The following is a 19,182-nucleotide window of genomic DNA, read 5'->3' on the forward strand; positions in this document are numbered from 1 at the left end:
ACATAGAAATAAATGAATAAAATGAAGGTCTGTCAACATCTAAAAACATATTTAAAAAAAAATACACTATTGTAAAGCTGTTTGACACCTGAAGGGGTTTTTAGTTTTAACTTTTCATCGTTTCACCAATTCTTCTCATATTACTTTGTGCCTTACACTTATAAGACTGCTAGGAAATTAAAGGTAAATTGCAAATCTTTATTCTTTTAAAGTTGGGGTAAGGTGCAGTTTCCTTGAGTTATTTACATAACTTTTGTTTCAATAATATTTCCAATATTCTTTCTGGGGATATTACCAGTTGTACTTAGCTAGTTATTTCCTAACAGATGGCTCTGATTTAGTAAGAATGGTAGAGAAAAAAATACTGGAAATGAAAATTTCATTAGAAGCAGTAAAAACTTTAGGCTTTGACACAGTACCTGATGTATGACAGTACCGTGTAATGGGTTTAAAAAAGAGCAAGATAATAGGAACCAAAGATTAACTTCAGTAATTTGTAAACTTGCTTAAAGTTCTGATAAATCATGTTGAAATGTCCAAATTAAAAGTAACACTATGTACATCAGACATCGGGGATCCAACATTAATCTGGTAATAAATCAGGAATTACATGGTATCCATTAACCATTCTATTTATCTCCAGCCCACATATTTGGAAATACAGATGCGAAAGTTAACCTGAATCTTTATTTCAGTTTGAATTATTCACATTTGCCCCAAAGTAAGAAAGTTAAGTGTTAGGACGCCTAAATGATTACTTCTAAATCTTCACCCAAATTACTTTTATTTGCTATGTAGAGTGGCAATTCACAGCATTTGGTCAACTTTTCACACGTGAAGATATATGAAGTCAATAAATGCCATTTTGAAAAGGGTGTTCTATCACAAATAATTTGCCAAGTTCATCAAAATCCAATACTATTTCCTTAGGACTTTATAAATGGAATTTTCTTCGACTTGTATCCATTTCCCGGGGCTGAAAATTAGAGGGGAAAAAAATATAAAAACTAGTTTAAGGTAGTAAAAACTATCTTTCAGTCTTTATAGGAAATACTAACAGTTCTCAAGAAACGTGCAGCAGAATCACATATCACAGGCCTACAAACAACGCTATCCTCTACCGCCCAGCTGCTGCTGATCCAGTAGACCAGGGTCCCAAGAATTTTCATTGCTAAGGTGCTGTTACCAGTTCCACTTTGAGAATCATTATCTTTTATGCTACTTCAAATAAATCAGTTAATCCTCAGACCCAGATACCATATCGGATTGATTCCTTCTAACCCAGGGGAAAAAATTCAGAAGCACATTTTAAGGTATAAGTCTCAAAGTTGAAAGCAAAAGATTTCCTTTTCATCACATTTAAAATGATTTAAATGGGTTTTTCAAACAGCAAGCACATACCTTATGTACCCATTCATATTCTCCATATTTAGAATCAAAGGTTCCTTTCTGAAGTGACCTTAATTTTAAGGTAAAACGTGGTCCAAGTTCCTGAATTCCCACTTTCTTTTCACTCTTGAATATATATCTTCAAAGACAAAATAAGTTAATGCTAAAGAAACAGTAGTTGAGCTCATTCAGACTGTAATTTCCTTATGACAGAACTTAAAAGATTTGTCATAATATATTAGAAAATAGGTTCACGTTAAAGGATTGGGGATGTGGTTTAGTGGTAGAGCACCTGCCTGGCAATGTGTAAAAACCCTGTTCGATTCTCAGTACCACACACACACAAAAAAATAGTTCATGTTGAAAATGTATTTCATGATTGATGTTAAAGTCTGGAGTACAATCCTCACCTGTGAAACCTGAAGAAGATATAATCACGCTGATTGTGGAATGTGGCAACCTGCCTTCCGATAAATTGAGGATCATGGGGAAAGAGAGAAGCAAACATACGTCCAATTGAATGACCCAGTCTTGTAGTAAAATTATTCAGAATTATTTCAGGTACATGTTCTGTGGGGTCTTTGCCTCTTCTCTAAAAAAATTGTGGAAAAATCACAATAACAAATTAAGCTATTTATCAAAGCAATACCTTTCAGTGCAATTTCAAGTCTTAGAATTTAGAGGAGAATTTAGAGGTAAAACAAGAAATTTTAGAGTTACTGTTTTTTTGTTTTTTAAGTGACAGACAACCACAGATGGCACAAGCCAATCAAGTAAGATGCAGAGTACAACACCAAAAAAGTCAGAAAATCAATTTCTTATTAATGAGGGCTATTTCCTGTCTGCCACAACTCATCACAGTAATAGAAGAAAACTGTCAGTAGGTAAGCTATTGCTTTAATCAGGAGAACAAATATAATTTTAAAATCAACATGATCTATAAGACAAAATAATCTATTCAAATAATATAAAATCAATACCAATCAAGAGTGCATAAACTTACCTTAATTTCTTTACGAAGACGAACACTGCTCATTTTAAAGTGAGCGGTGGGACCATTTGGCAAGTGACTCAAAATAAGTCCATCTGTTCATAAACGTTAAGAAACACATTTTAAATTGTTTTAAAATAATTAGTGTTATGGTTTGGATGTGAGGTGTCCTCCAAAAGCTCATATGTGAGACAATCCAAGAAGGTTTAGAAGAGAAATTATTGGGTTAAAATGAGTGGTAATTAAAGTTGAGTAGGGTGTGGCTGGAGGTGGCCTTTGGGAGCGTGCCTCTGGGGTATATATTTTATATTTGGTGAGTGGAGTCACTGCTTCCTGATCTTCAGGTGAGCTGCTTCCCTATGTCCCACTCTTCCTCCCTGTTCAGTCTCACCTCAGGCCCTGAGGAATGGAGTCTGCTGCCTGTGAACTGAGACCTCTGAAACCAAGGGACCCTAAATAAACTTTTCCTCCTCTATACTTGTTCTGGTCAGGTATTTTAGTCACAGGAGCCAAAATGCTGACTAAAACAACTAGTCTCCTATATGTCCAAAGGGCCTTAAAAATCTGAAGCGAATAGGTGAATGCATATATTCCTCTGGGGTTAATAGGTTTTCCTATTGTATCAAAAACTCAAAACACATCAGTGAACCTAAATCTTTTCAAGAAAAGAGAGTAGTTCTGCTTTTTGCTTTTAAAAGTAAGAAATAGTCATTGCTCTCAAAAAGTACCTTGGGCTTTCAGCTGAAGTAGGGAGAAAAAAAGCTACTTAAGGACCACTACTCAAGCAGGAATAATGCAGCATAAACCATATGTTTCCTCTCTCTTCAAAAGACTCAACCCTAAAAATGCCATTTTTTAACATTTGTATAATTAGGATATGCTATCAGCTTAAAATATGCCACGAGATCAGAAATGCTTAAGTGTTCTTGTTGAAATCAAGGTTATTAATATTTCTTGAGTTTATTTACTGCACTACAAATTTAAGCAAGTAATAACTACTTACTGTCTACCATAAAAAGAATTAAGCCAGACATACTAAACCACAAATAAAATATGTGACATCTACCGATGATCAGCTAGGATGGCAGCCCAAGGACTAAGAATCCCAGGTGCAACAAACTAAGATTATTACCCATTCAACATTCCTTAAGTCTAGTACAGCGAGGCTTTAACCTCTCCTTTTCTTTTCCATGAATTAGTTTTGGCTATTGTCCATTTGTACTTTAATGGCTATGGCCTGGGCTTTCAATTTATAGTGTGCTTTTTGAGTTTAATAAAAATTTTCAAACATTATTTCATCTGATTCTTTCAAAAATTGAACCTTAAATGTAGGTCAGAATCAAGACTGGGACTGGGGATGTAGCTCAGTTCATAGAATGCTTGCCTGTTAAGCCCAAGGTCCTGGATTCAGTCCCTAGCACCCCTGCCCCCCACCAAAAAAAAAGTCTACCTGTACACAACATGAAATGTTTTCAAAACAAATGTTGCTATTCCCCCATCCCACCAAATCTTAATGCTCTCACCTTCACAACTTCTCATTTCTACAGCTTCCTCTTTACCCTGTTATTATCTCAGTTGAGATTCTTGAAATTTTCCACCTTTATCACTGAAAACAATATTGTGGTTGGTTCTAATCCTTTCTCTTTCAAGTACATTCTATTACAAGTACCTTCTAATACAGACTAAATCAAGTCTGGATTTAGGCCTTGGTTCTCCAAGTAATAAGCTAAGTGACAGAAATGTCATTTCATCTGCATCATAGTTTCTCATATGTAAAGTGACAAACTAGATACCTTCACGGTCTCAATAGCTGTAGCTAAGTTAATGTTCTGTTGTTACTAACTCAAAGACATCAATATGACACTCATAATGTGGCTACAAACTGCCTTTCTTATTTCCCCTCTTTGCCTCCCCAACTATTTCCTGATTGGTAGGCACCCACAGGATCTTATTTTTTTGGTACCAGGGATTGAATTCAGGGATACTGGACCACTGAGTCACATCTCCAGCCCTATTTTGTATTTTATTTAGAGACAGGGTCTCATTGAGTTGCTTAGTACCTCACTTTTGCTGAGGCTGGCTTTGAACTCCTGATCTTCCTGCTTCAGCCTCTCGAGCCACTGGGATTACTGTGCCACTGTGCCTGGTCATCCACACAATCTTATATTGCATGCTAATCCTATCAATGTTTTTTGTGTGTATGTGCTCATTTTATTTTAAATATTTGCAGCATTTTATTCATCCTAAGATTCACTGCAAATCCCACCTTTTTATAGTCAGAATTCTCCAAATCTTAGCTATCATTGTTATTTACCATAGCACTTACCACTTAAAATTTAGTCAGAAAATGCCTTTCTTCCAACTATCTTCCAACTCTTGGAAATAAGTCTGTTTCTTTCAAATGTTAGTGCCTACCACATCACATACCAGCAAACATTTAAATTCTTTCTTTCTTTTTAAAGATTCACCATAGGTTCAACTTCATGAAGTATAGAAGTGTTTCTCTATCATTTGCACACTGAGAAAATAATCAAATATTAAGGGGACTAGGAGATGTAAAGGTAATTTCTTCTAACCCCAATCAAGGCTTAAAATCCTTTCTAGAATATTCCCACTAAGATGTGGCTTATGTCAAACGCAAAGTACAAAATTTAAACTCATCAGTTCCTTAAAAACTTTTCTGGTACCTACACTGTACAAAAGGTTTTATGTTGTTGCTAATCCCTTACACAAATCATGCAAACGAAACAAGAAGTCACGCCTATTTCAGTCAGTAAAGAGGAAAAGAGGCTGACAGCTTACCCTAGAAGGTATCCGATATGGTAATCAGAAAATTATATATTATAGGAAAAAAGACAATACAATTTTATAAGGAAAAGGCAATATAAGTTTTCTAAAGGACACAGAGGGTATAAATGAAATCTGTGTGTCTACATGAAATATCTCAATAGAAAATTTATTGAATTGGTGAATGCCTGCTTCTTAGCAAAGAGTTTCTGCAATCTTGAAATGATTGTGGTTTAACTGACAAAAATAAAGAGGAAAACAAACCTTCGCATTTTATCTTGGGGGGCAGTTAAAATAAGCAGCATCTATTTTAAAAATGGGTCTTTTCTGGAATAGTTAAGTGTTCAAAAGCTTTTAGTATGGTACATTAATCTGGTTAAGCCAAATTATAACATGGCCAACAAAATACCACATAATACCAATTTCTGCAATTTTTGTTTCTGGAAAACTACTAGTATAAGTGAATAAAGAAATAATTTTCAGTTACACTGAAAATAGTAACAACAATAAAAATTACTTATATTTAAAAAATAGTCTTTTAAAACAGTTATTTAAAATATTCAGTGTTCACTGATATAAAAAGAATGTTGTTCCATGGTGAGAAAGTCCTGTTGCTATTTTTTATAAATCCTTAATTTTTGTAATTTAAACTCAAATTGGTCATCTTTAAAAGATACTGAATTCATAGATACTCTTCAATAAATAAGTAAAACAAAAGCAACAACAAAAATAAACCTAGATACCTTTATACAGTCTCTTATTTCAGAAATAAGTTGGTTCAAGTGACACATTTACCTCAAATCTGAGAATCATAGGAAAAGACTGTTACTGGCATCCAAAACACCACCAACCACACAACATGGGTTCAAATTCCTACTTAAAAACTTGAAAACTGTGATATCAGTTTTGGCAACATAAAGTCTAGCCATACCAAACTATATGTAGATCCCCCACTGACTGGGTCAGCCCTTTCATGACTCCTTTCCAAACGACTGTCCTTCTGTACTAAGCACTCCTCCTCTGCCTTATTTATCTCATTAACACTTACCATTTTAGATCCAACTTAGGCATTTCTATGAAGTCTATCCTCCCTGATATCCCCAAGCAGATTGTACCAGCAACAGGATTTCCATTACATCCTATATTTCTCTCCTTAATTATTCCATCCACATCTATTTTGTTAGTTTACATGTCTATTACTATGACTGAATTCCCTGAAGGCTGATTGTCTCTTTTAGTTAAGGATTAAAACAATGTCTTGGGTATATATGTTCCTGATAAATGTTTGCTGAATAAAAAGAAAAAGTATCAGTTTGTAGAACCTTAGAGATAATTTTTTGGAAAAAAATTATGTTCTACAAGGTATAGGGAATAGTTTCTTATTATCTTAAACATATTTTAAAACAGAGTGAGAGAACAGACAGGAAAACTAAAGAATAAAAAGGATACTGGGTGTTTTACGATCTTCATTAATCACAATCAAATCTGTGAAATCTCTTGAGATGCACTGTGGAATAATTTTTTTCAGAGCCAGTCCTCTTCTATAATAAACATGTGAGTCTGGTATAACTGTAGAGAGCTGTTCACAAAGTCGTACTGTTCTCTGTAAAACAAAATAGCAAATATTCTCTAAAGTGCAAAAGAAAGTTATGTGGTATATATTCAAAAGGAAAGGAATGATGATGACTATTATAGTGTAATTAATAGAGAACAAGATTAGGAAAAGAATGAAATCAGAATATTTCATCTTTTATCAAAGATTAATCATCCTAAAGCATTAGTTCTCAAAAAGGAGTGATTTTGCTCTACCAAGAGACATCTGGCAATGTCTACACATTTTTATGGTTGGTTACTGGCATGGAATGGATAAAGGCTGGGGATACTGCTAAGCATCCTACGATGAACAGCTCATCCTCACGAAGAATTACCCAGCCCAAAATGTTAATAGTATTCAGGTTGAGCAAACCTATCCTGAAGAATCATGCTTAGTGAACTCATATCCTATCATCAGTTATTTTTACTTAGCTTATTCACAGGTATTATCTAAGACAATTAACTAACTCTTTAAATAGTAGTAATTTAAGTAAATTAAGAATCCAAGGGCTGGGGAGATAGCCCAGTTGGTAGAGTGCTTGCCTTGCATGCACAAGGCCCTGGGTTCGATCCCCAGCACCGAAAAAAAAAAAAAAAAAAACCCAAGAATTATACTAATGGATGTGTTTACCCCGTGAGGTCTATCTGATGTTGTGATGAGAATCTTGGGAGACGTTTGCCTGTTGAAGTAAGAAGCAAATTCATCTGTAGCTTCGTCATAAGCAACCTGCAAACAGGGAAGAAAATTTTATATCAAACAAGAATGCTCTACTGGTCCTAAATTTTAAAACACTATTTGACCACCTAGTTGATATGATCTAAAGAAGACACAGGAGGAACTGATGTTAATGCCAACATGAACAGGGTGGATGGTTCTGTGTCTGTAGAATACAAGTATAAGGGCTGGGGTTGTGACTCAGTGGTAGAGTGCTTGCCTAGCATGTGTGAGGAACTGGGTTCAATTCTCAGCACCACATTTAAATAAAATGAATAAAATATAAGTCTAAAAACAACTAAAAATTTTTTTAAAAACAGAATACAAGTGTAAAACTAAATAAAATTGTCAAAAATTATTTCAAGACACAAACGGAGTGTTGTGGTTTAGATAAGAGGTGTCCCCCAAAAGCTCACATGAGATGCAAGAAAATTTAGGGGTGAAATGATTGGGTTATGATAGTCTTAACCTTATCAGTGCATAAAACCACTTGAATGGATTAACTGGGTGAGAACCGTAGCAGGTAAGATATGGCCCGAGGATGTGCGCCACTGGGGACATGCCTTTGAGCTATGTATTTTGCCCCTGGTGAGCAGAGTTTAGTCTCTCTGCTTCCTTGGGGTCATGTCCTGAGCTGCATTCTTCCACCACTCTTCTGCCTGTGATGTTCTGCCTCACCTTGGTTCCAAAACAATGGAGTTGTCCATTTAGGGACTGAGACCTCTGAAACTGTGAATGCCAAATAAACCTTTTCTCCTATGAAATTGTTCTTGTCAAGTCTTTTGGCAGCAGAAGATCTGACCAAAACAATGAGACACATTTATTCTTGAAAAATGTCTAGAGAAATGTGCAAGAATATTAAGAATCTTGCCTAGAGCTATTCCATCTCTCTCATTAGTTTGCCTGGTGAAAACAGTAACAACTTCAAGGGTGATGGCAGGTAAGAACTACAGTCTTGGGCTCAGAGGTGGTAGACTGGGCCAAGAGAGGGACAGAAATTTGTGGGGTGGAGGTAAAAATCCACATAGCCAATTCAGAGTTATAGACCCAGGTCAAGGTAGTTGTGAACTGGCCAGAAATTTAAAGGGGTGCTCTGGAAGTAAAAGAGCCATAGAGTAGTCAAGATAGTGGCTCCATAATCCATGGTTCTTACACATGTATTGGGGATGATTTGAGAATCCACTTAATGTGAAAGGCAAGGGAGACTTGAGAACTGATTGCGACCTTGAAGGCATTCCTCAACCATACACAGCTCAGATAGCAAAAAGTATGTATGTCTTAGGGGCCTGAGGTATCTCAACACACTCACAGACCATTAAGCCACATAAACACAGGAACAATTCCTAGGGAGAAAGGTTAAAAATAATTTTTAAAAACTGAGCAGAGACATTGCGCTACTATTGAGGAGACAGATTCCATGGGTTAAGATCAGGAAAAGTAATAAAACAACTATCCCCGAAACTGGAATTCAGAGATGCTGCACTATTTGGTCTAAAATGTCCAATTTTCTACCAGAAGAATTATTAAGTATAAAAGAAACAAGAAAGTATGACCCATAATCAGGAACAAAGCAGTCAATAGTTATTGAGTGGGATCAGGGTTCAGATGTTGAATTTAGCAGATTTCAAAGCAGCACTATTTAATACATTATAGCATTTAAAGGAAAACACAGTCTAATAGCAAATCTGACAATGAAGAAGAATCAATGAACCTGTAAACTGACAAATACATAGTTTGAAGAACAGAGAAAACAACTATAAAAATTGGAACAAAGCTGTGAAAACCTGTAGGATAATGTCAAATATTTCAGTAGTATGTGTAAAGGGAGTTCCCTGTAGGAGGAAAGAGAAAGGGGCAGAAAAAAATATTTGAATAATGGCAAAAACACTACAAATTTAATGAAAAACTATATGAGAAGCTCAAAAAATCCCAATGGGGAAAAAAAAAAGAATGATACCTAAACACATGAAAATCAAACTGCTAAAAGCCAACACCAGAAAATTTTGAGTGAAATAAAAGAAAGCACAGAGACGTGAGGATTAGTGGAAATAATAAAGGTTAAAGTGCAATGGAGGGATATGTTCAAAGTATTAAAAGAAAAAAGCAAGAATTTTATATTCTGCAAAATTGCTTTTAAAAATGAAAGCAAGGGCTGGAGATGTAGCTCAATTGGTAGAGTGCTTGCCTCACATGCACAAGATCCTGGGTTCAATCTCCAGCACCATACACACACACACACAAAAAAAAAAAAAAAAAAAAAAAAAAAAAGAAAAGAAAAATATTCAAATTTCCAGATAAAAATTGAAAAATTATAGTTTTATTAAACCTGCCATAAAAACAAAGATTAATGGAAGTCCTACAAGCCAAAAAGAAAATGACACTAGAATAGTAACTCTGAATCAGAATGAAAAAAAGAGTAAATAGTCCATGAAAGACTGTGTATATGTGTATACTCTTGATTTCCTTGCAAACCATGAAATTTTTTAAAGAAGGAATTATGACACTAGGTTTATAACATAGATATTGTATATTCAAAAACAATAACAAGAATGAGGTGGAAACAAAGCTGTACTAGTACAAACTTGCTAAATTTTACCAGAATTGTGTCATCTTTATTAAAGATGCATGCTCTAATTTTTTTCTATGTTTTGTGTTGGGGTCTGCACACACTAAACAAGCAGCACTCTACCACCAAGCTATACCTCCAACCCCAATGCATAGTTTAAAAGTCCCAAACATATAGAAATCATAATATGAGATGGAAGTGTTAGTTATCATGATTTTTCATTAAGTACTGTATACATGTAACAAATTATCATAGTGTACCCTATAAAATGTCAATTAAAAAAAAGAAAAATAATGATTACAAGAAATCACCAAAGTTGTCATTATAAGAGATACTAAGAGTTAATAAAGAAAGTTTTAACATTTTAAGATTTGTGGGGAGTTTTGTGGCCTTAACTGCTCATATTAGAAATGATAAAGAATGTGCACATCAATAAAACAAAACAGAATAAATGCAAGAAAAATAGAAGGAAATAAAACAATATAAGTGAATTAGAAAACAACATTTAGTAGAGAAGATCAAAGAAAAGAGTACTTTAGTTATGTCTATGATAAAAAACGGACAAAAAGAAAATGCCCAAATAAATAGAATTAGGAATGAAAAGGGTCATTACTATAGTCTTGCTTATGAACACTGATACATATTAATTCTAAGCAAAGTATTCACAACCCCAAATAAGATTTTAGAAGAAAATAAAATATCATAACCAAAATGGGCTTATCCCCCAAACACAAGACATTTAATATAAGAAAATCAATAGATGTCATTTGCTAGGAGAAAAACCATATGATCATCTCAATATCTGCAAAAAAGAATTCAATAACATTCTACATTCATTCATGATAAGGCAAAACAAGCATAAATGGAATTTCTTTAACCTATAAGGAGAAGCTATCATTGATGACATAAACATTAATGATGATACATTAATGATACACCAGCAGTACTCTCTTTCAAATCAGAAAAATGGCAAAGACACCATCATTGCTTTGCTATTTATCTAAAATTATCCTAGAAGTTCTAGTGAGCACAGAGTGGGAAAAAAATAAAGCATTAATGGACAGAAACTGTCATTTGGAGAAATGATTATCTACACATAAAAATGAAAACAGTATTGAGACAAATTATTCAAAATGAGTTTAGGTAAACTACTGGCTAGAAGACCACTATTCAAAATTCAACTGTATTCTAATAAATCAGTGAACAAAACAATTTTCAAAGAGATGCAATTTACACTAAGAAAAAAAAAATCATAAAATACTCAGGAATAGCTCTAACAATATTTAAGGTAGTCTTCCACTTTGCATGTCATTTCTTTAGATAGATTGCAAGAGTTTTATGAGGATGCAGAAAAGTACCATCAAATGTTATCCTTAGGTACTAAAATGTCCAACAAACACTATAAACACCTGCAGTACAGGGATTCTTTTAAAATATTAAGTACGCTATTCAGATATTAAATGACAAATTTAAAATTTTACCTAGTCATAAAATTCAATGTGTTTGTAAAAAATAAATATTTATTGAAATTTTCTATAACGGTACTGGGAAAAATCAATTATGAAATAACTTGTACCAAAAAAGATAACATGCCGACATTATAGCTGGATCGATATATTATACAACTTAGCCAGCCAGCAAAATGTTAACATATCAACATATAATTTATCAAGGAGGATCATTCAAATTCATTTAAGGCATCTAACATTACCTCTTCATCATTAGGGTCTACTATAGTTTCATCATAGACACGTTGGTTGTCAATGGTCTTAGGTACAGGCTTTGGTGGAGCCTAAATAAAATGAAAGGATAAGGTTTTACAAACAAGCATTTTACATTAGGTATTTTATATTACAGTTTGGGAAGAAAGAAATTCATAAATAAATTAAAAACATAATCTATTCTCATTTTAACCCATTGCTACCCATGCCATGCAGCTATATTAATCCTACTAACAAAACTGAATAATAATACTGCTTTTTAACAATCTGAGCAGACATTTACATAACAGAAAAATAACTACTGTTGAATTATATGGTTTAAAAACTAGGCAGAAGTAGCAGAGAAGTAGGGTTCACAATAATTAACCACTAATGAGAAAAATATCAAAAACAAAGCAAACAAAAAGATGGAAATATTATAGAAGTATATATATGTATATAATTTTGTTTCAAAACTTTCAGACAGCTTGTCAGAAATATACAGCAAAATCTATCCATAGACCAAGCAATTCTACTTTGGGGAATTTATGGTAAGTAATAAAAAAGGGCGGGGGTGGAGACACCTATAAAGAAGCATCACTACGTATAGTATCACTATTTCTAATGAAAATAAACAACAAATAAAAGAAATATCCAATATGAGGGTAATTACTTTAGATATTACAGCACATTAACATGATGGGATACTGCTAGAATAAAGTAATCATGCACACTCAGCTTAGATGAACAAATTATATAAATGACTTTCAAGGATCAGCAACAGAACTAAACAAATATACTTTCTCTAAAAATAAAAGTAATGAACACTAGCAGAGATATGAAGAAAGAATGAATTAATAAACTAGCTAGGATTTTATTTTTTGTTACTCTGAAATAAATGCTATAAGTTTTACGTTATCTTTAAAGAAGCCAATTCTAGAAGTCATCTTTCAGTACAAAAAAGTGAAAATAATATTTTCAAGAGATATAAGACATTAATTTGCTATAAATGATTATTGAAGAGTTTCAAAGATGCTAACATTGATATATAAAATTTTGCAGGTCAAAATAGTCTAACAGTGATAATTTCATATGATTTAACCTAATACTACTAAGAGAATGCATGAAAAAGTATTTAGTTTATATATAGTCAATATTTTTCCTCTTCCTTAGAAAACCTTATTTGTACTTGATACCTTATTTTACAAGAGATTAGAGTGGGTAGATTTTAAAATGTTTTTAAAAATTTTGCAAGTGTAAATTATAACCTAGAAGTAGGTATAAACAAAATGAAACTAAGTGAAAATATAACTTAGCTGTGCAACAAATGTGAGAGTATTTAAATAGTGCTTTTAAAAAATTTCAATAAAATATTTCATTTCTTATTACTATAAAAGTCACCAAATTCTTTTGTAACACATTCTTTGCTCTTTTCTTTGCAATAATCCATCCAGGTATCACCCTGCTCCCACTCTATACAGGTTCATATTCTCTTTATCAGCTCTCATTCTTACCTAACTCCATTCTACTACAGACAGAAAAGACTCTGTCCTGCCTTTTCACACCCTTGCCTGACAAAAAACCTCTGCTTCAAGTCATAAAAGCTAAAGCCCAAAATGTTATGAGGAGTTTTTCCATTCCCAAAGTCAGGGAGTGGTGTGCCTCTCAAACATACAGAGTCATCCAAAATACCACAATTATGCTTACTGTTTAGGTACATATACATAGTAATGGTATAAAGAATTGTATGGAAAAAATAAACAATTTCATATAAATGATTGTCTTTGGAGGGAAAAGCCATCAAGAAGCAAGAAAGGAGCTTCCAACATTATTTGCTAAACTATAAAGGACAGAAAAGTGTTTGCTATGTTATTTTTGTACCTTTCTATAGATCTGAAATAGTTCATAAAAATTTAGAAGAATGTTATCAATGTAATATCCAAGATAGAAAACAGATGACTAAAAATTTACTTACCTTATCACCAAGAGCCTCTCTCTCTTTTTTCAGTTTTTTCTTGGCTGCTAACTTTTCCTGAGGGGATAAAAACAAAAGAACAATATTAAGAAAATACAGGTTATATCACAATGCATATAAGGCTAAGAATACAATTACAAATCGATAATACTACGAATACAACATTTATGATCCATTCAAATAATCACCTATAGATTTTTATAGCTAAATTACTATAAGCCAATTAATAAATTTATTTAACAAAGACCTTGCTTCTTCAAAAAAAAGTATAAATTGGCAACTTTGAGCATTAAAAATTTCACCATTTTTACTATACAGATTCAAAAAATTAAATTTATGAAAGTGCAAAATGTGTATCCAAACAAGGTAACAAGTTTTGTTTTATAGGAACAGTTACATCCTAGAGACCATGGTTATGATTGCTGATTTTGTTGGAAAGTACTAAAAACAGAAGTGGGAAATGAGTTTTAGGTTGCTTCCAATAAAGTTACCACTAATTATCCTTATATTTTATAATCAAAATATTCTTTTGAAATTAAAAATGTGCAAGGTCGGTTAGGACTATTTGTTATTTATCAGTATCTTCTGATTTCTTGACAGAATGCATAACACACAACATAAAGTACTCTTTCTCCCCCACCCCTGCCAACTGACCCTTAATCCATTGTTTCTGAAGTCGTAGTCCCAAGAAGACTCCTAGGATTTCCCACCCCCATACTTGCATACTAGAATAGTTAGATGTCCTTTGAGTGTATTCCAGTAGCATAATGGCACTTATGATATATGAGAATCAATCCCTGGACTCAAAAAGTCTAGTAAGAGGAGACAGGCAAATAAAAAAAGAATATTATATGTGCATTTCTATGATATGTAAAAACAAGCAAATGCTTTCCTCCAACAGCAATTTAGCCACAAATCAGCGCTAGGACCTTGGGGAAGTCGTTTAAACTTCTGCATTTGTTTGTTTACCCAGTGCTACAAAGAACAAATACAATTACTAGTAACTTTACAGTACTAACTTCAATAAGAGGTGCTGCAGGAATCAGAAAAATATTTTAAACTTGATACGCATCGCCTGTATCACGAATTCTGAAAACTGACCAACGTTGACTAGGCTGGGTAAAACAGAGCGACTGACACTTTTGCCTTTTGGGCAAAGAGAGAATAATTTTCACTAGGAAACAGGACTGCGGATTTTCCTTCTAAGTGGAGAACCCTAGAAAGGAGCACTCCACCTAGGTGATCAGGCAAAAGGTTGTACAAAAGTCTCCAAAGCAGAGCGAGGGCGCCAGAACACGTGAGCCTCGAGCATCATCCTTCCGGACCAACCATTGTGCGCTCTTCGAACCAACCGGCTCCCCAAGAACACATTAGAGTCTGTGAGCCCCCAATCCTCCACCCGACGCACATCACGCATGCGCCCAGCCGCCACCGCCCCTCGCGTACTTTCCGCTGCTGTTGCTTCCACCGCGTGAACATCAAGTGTCGCCGCTGTTTGTTCTTAATCTCCGAAATGCTGAAGCCTGGGGGAAAAGCAGCGGCTTTCGGGGGTTGGACCTCGTTTTCTGTCGCCCCATCCCCAGTGACTGCAGCCTCTTGAGGTTCTTCGGTAGCAGCTTTTCTTTTTAGGCTTTTCTTCCCGCTGCCGCCACTCTTTTCCCCGGGCCTTGCCATGTTGGGAGCTTCTTTTCTTCCGTACGGAAACGGAAGTGCCTCTTCTCTCTGACCCGCTCCCGTACGGATTTACTTCCGGGGTCCTGAGAATCTTTTTAAAAAAGTATACCTCTTTGCGGGGCCTTCGGATTTTTAAGAAGTGCCCAGATTGAGTGCAGGTAGCTACCCCAGATGTATGAACAGAAAAAAGATGAGTTCGTCGACTCTTTCATTGAACGTCTGTTATATGCCGAACCCTCAAAATAATGGGACAAAACAACCTTTGCCCTATTTAGTTACATTTTACTAGAAAAAACAAAATGATCTTGTAAGTTGTGTGGTGAGCCAGCAATACATGACACAGGAAAAAGAACAGAATAAAAGATGAGCAGGTAAGGCTGGGGATATAGCTCTGGGTAGAGTGCTTGCCTTGCAAGCACAAGGCCCCGGGTTCAATCCCAAGCACCACAAAAAAAAAAAAAAAAAAAAGGTAAAGAGACACGTTGCAACTATAAATAGCATTATCAGAATAAACAATTGAAAAGGTTACATTGAGCCAAGAGTTAAAGGGAAGTGATGGAATAAAGTAAGCAGTTATCCTGGTGGAAAAGCTGATAATGTGGGAGAAAAACTGACCAGGAAAAGGAAACAGCCAACTCCGTGGCTGTTTCAAGCCACGTCAGTATCAAGCCTGGCCTGTTCAAGAACCTCAGAGGCCAGGAGTCATATAAAAATATGACTAGGAAGGGGGAGAGGAATTGAGATTACACAGGTCATATAGAGTTTTATAAAGATTTTGACTTATTTTTCATAAGATGCAGGTTTCTTGAAGTGTTTAAAGAAAGAAGAATGTTAAATCTTTTTTTTTTCCCCCACTCTACTTTTTGCAGTGCTGGGGATCAAAAACCCAGGGTCTTTTACATGCTAGTTAAGTGACTGGATTATTGGCCTGTATTGCCACCTCCCTTGAATTCCATTTTAGAAGCATCACTTATATTCTTCTTTTAACAGGAGACTCTTAGCTCTATGTTATAGATCTTAAATGGATCCCAAAAGCCCTTGAATAGAAACTTTGGTCTCCAGTGCAACATGTTGAGAGGTGGGACCTTTCAGATGTGATTGGATCATGAAATCTCTGACCTTAGGAGTGGATTAATCCCTTTATGGTTTCATAGCTTAATGGGTTTGGCAGGGAGGGACTTCACTGTAAAAGCAAACTTTGTTGCTACTTTCTTACCCTCATGAAGTGAGCAGCTTTGTTCAGCTGTGCTCTCCCCCACTATAGTCCAAAAGCATGGCCTTCACTAACACCATAGACTGAAACCTCTGAAACTGAGCCAAAATATCTTTCCTCCATATAAATTATTTATCTCAGGTATTTTGTCACAGTGATAGAAAGGTAATATAGGTAGATGGGGGTGGAGAATAGTGACTTGAATCAGGATGGGTCTAATGGGGATGTGTGGAAGTGATCAGATTCGTCTGAAAGGTAAAGTTTCTGATTACTGAATGGAGAACATTTAAAAAAGAGACGAGTTAAGTATGACCCCTAAGACTTTTGACCTAAGCATCTAGAAGAATGGAGATATCATCAGTTGACATAGGAAAGATTTCAGATGAAATATGAATTTGAGGTTTGAGAAGATCAAGATTTTAATTTTTGGAAGTATTAAAATTCAAGACCTCTCTTAGCAATTGAGTTGGTATTGCCAAATAACTAGATGGGATTCCTGATTTTGCAACAGGAGAGAGATGTGGGCTAAAGATAAAAACTGGGGAGTCATTAGCATATAGATATTATTTTAAAATATTAGAGAATGTAGAGAATTGGAAAAGAGATGAAGACCAAGAACAACACTGGAGCAGCCTCATTTGAAGAGCTGGAGAGAAACAGAGAATCCTGCAAAAGAGAATGAGAAAATCAAGGGAGTCAAATGCCATGGAAATCAAGTGAAGAAAATATGTCTCCTAAGGTTAAATTTGCTATGTTCCTCATTTTAATTTTATGAAAATGCCCCTTCTCAGAAACAAAAGAATCCTGTCAGTTTCCTGTTCGAAGTCAATTTTCCAGAAACTGCTTTCATTTCAAATGTTAACATTCCAATATATATGTTGAATGGTTTGGTGATCTAATACTTTTGTGTCCATACTTCATTTTTCAATCATTCAAGTTATTTTTAACAAAAGCAGGATATTGAAAGCCTCAAACTTGTGTCTTCTGGAATACAAGTCGTATCTTTGTCTGCCTTTAGGCCACAAGTTCAAAACTGTGATTGAAAAGCTAAAACCACCATGTTTACATTCAAAATTGAATTTGTATTATACACAATGATAAAAAGGAAAATACAGTGTTGGCATTAAAAATCACCGATGTGAGTTATCTGCAATAAGTCATACAATTTCTTGTACAGTTTATTTAAAGAGGGATAATCAAAAAATAAAGAAGAGGAAGGACAGAAGAAGAAAGAGTAAGAGGAAGAGACAAACCATCATATGAAATATGTAGACTGAAAAAATATAGTTTGAAAGTCCCTGGTAGCCTGTTGAACCCAATATTTCTTAACAGCTAAGTAACTTAGTTAAGTTCTGATATAGTTCTGACTCACTGTTTCCATCATACCCACTCACTTTATGCCCTTAATGAGTAGTGTGGTTTAGTCAGCTTTCTGACACTATAGCCAATATTGATATAATCAACTTATAAAGAAAAAAGTTTTATTTTGGCTCACGGTTTGAGAGATTGTGGCCTAAACTAGTATCCCTACTTGAAAGACAAGTTTGGCCTAAAGTGGCATCTGTATATAGTGAACCTCAAAGTAGTTTGATGTGTAAACAAATTGTAGCCTTAGAGTACACACTTGAAAACAAGCAACTGAACCTCAGTCAATCATAGCAGCTGAACTTCCAGTCAACTAGTGGTTAAAAGCTGTCAAAACTTGACCATATAAATGAGTAAATACCAACCACAGCCAATCAGATATGTGACTGCCTTTCTACTGGCTATAAATATGATCTGCACATGTGATGGGGTGGTACATTTTGAAACATCTTCCCTTTAGAATGCTGTTTTTCTTGCCCAATTAAACTTTGTTAAATTGTACTGGTCTAAGTTTTTCTTTTAACTAGCTTGAATATTTTATCTCCCTTTATAATATATCCTTTCTCATAAGACAAAATCCTGAAATAGATTTTAGGTAAGTGTTATATTTATTCGGAGTGCCCTACAAATGAAAACTTAAGATCTTAATATAAAGACTTCTTTTTTTCTTCACATATTATTTATAGCAATAACATCTTTGTGAATTGAGAAAGTGTGTCTGTGATCAGAATAAAATCTTTGTTTTGTGCCAGGCACGGTGGCATATACCTGTAATTCCAGCAGCTCCAGAGCCTGAGGCAGGAGGATCACTAGTTCAAAGCCAGTCTCAGCAAATTAGCAGGACCTTAAGCAACTCAGTGAGACCCTGTCTCTAAATAAAATGCAAAAAAGGGCTGGGGATGTGGCTCAGCTCTCCTGGGTTCAATCTCTGGTACCAAAAAAAAAAAAAATCCTTATTTTGAAGAAGTTACAAAAACATTGATCAATTCAGAAAGTGTGTGTTTAATATTACTTGTTATAGTTTGAGTCTGTAATGGTCCCCAAAGGCTTGTGGTCAGCTTGGTGCTTATGGAAGACAGTGGAGCCATTGAGAGGTAGGGGCTAGTGGAAGGTCTTTAGGTTGTGGTCTTGAAGGGGATAATGGTACCCTAGTCTCTTCCTCATTATTATTTCCTGGGCAAAAGGTCAGAGAAGATTTACTCTTTTATGCACTC

General features: G+C 34.8%; 1 protein-coding gene across 1 annotated transcript; it reads right to left on the reverse strand.

Annotated features, from left to right (window-relative positions):
• Positions 1 to 668: 668 nt before the first annotated feature.
• Positions 669 to 15,406, reverse strand: Rpf1 (ribosome production factor 1 homolog). Its single transcript, XM_047529924.1, has 9 exons — positions 15,163 to 15,406; positions 13,717 to 13,773; positions 11,753 to 11,833; positions 7,392 to 7,487; positions 6,617 to 6,770; positions 2,393 to 2,475; positions 1,800 to 1,981; positions 1,402 to 1,528; positions 669 to 976 (listed from the first exon to the last, which is right to left on the reverse strand). Exons 1-9 carry the CDS (start codon positions 15,388 to 15,390, stop codon positions 935 to 937), a joined length of 1,050 nt encoding a protein of 349 aa, XP_047385880.1. The 5' UTR covers positions 15,391 to 15,406; the 3' UTR covers positions 669 to 934.
• Positions 15,407 to 19,182: the final 3,776 nt, after the last annotated feature.

The sequence above is a fragment of the Sciurus carolinensis genome, chromosome 1, assembly GCF_902686445.1.
Source record: "Sciurus carolinensis chromosome 1, mSciCar1.2, whole genome shotgun sequence".
Classification (NCBI taxonomy): Eukaryota; Metazoa; Chordata; class Mammalia; order Rodentia; family Sciuridae; genus Sciurus; species Sciurus carolinensis.

What these genes read in the sequence shown, in the direction of transcription:
- Rpf1 (XM_047529924.1), bottom strand. Translation starts at nt 15,390, where the DNA reads ATGGCAAGGCCCGGGGAAAAGAGTGGCGGCAGCGGGAAGAAAAGCCTA. An exon ending in GTCTTCGTAAAGAAATTAAG is followed by an intron (nt 1,982 to 2,392) that starts GTAAGTTTATGC and finishes CAATTTTTTTAG; the next exon opens with AGAAGAGGCAAAGACCCCAC. An exon ending in AATATGAATGGGTACATAAG is followed by an intron (nt 977 to 1,401) that starts GTATGTGCTTGC and finishes TCTAATTTTCAG; the next exon opens with CCCCGGGAAATGGATACAAG.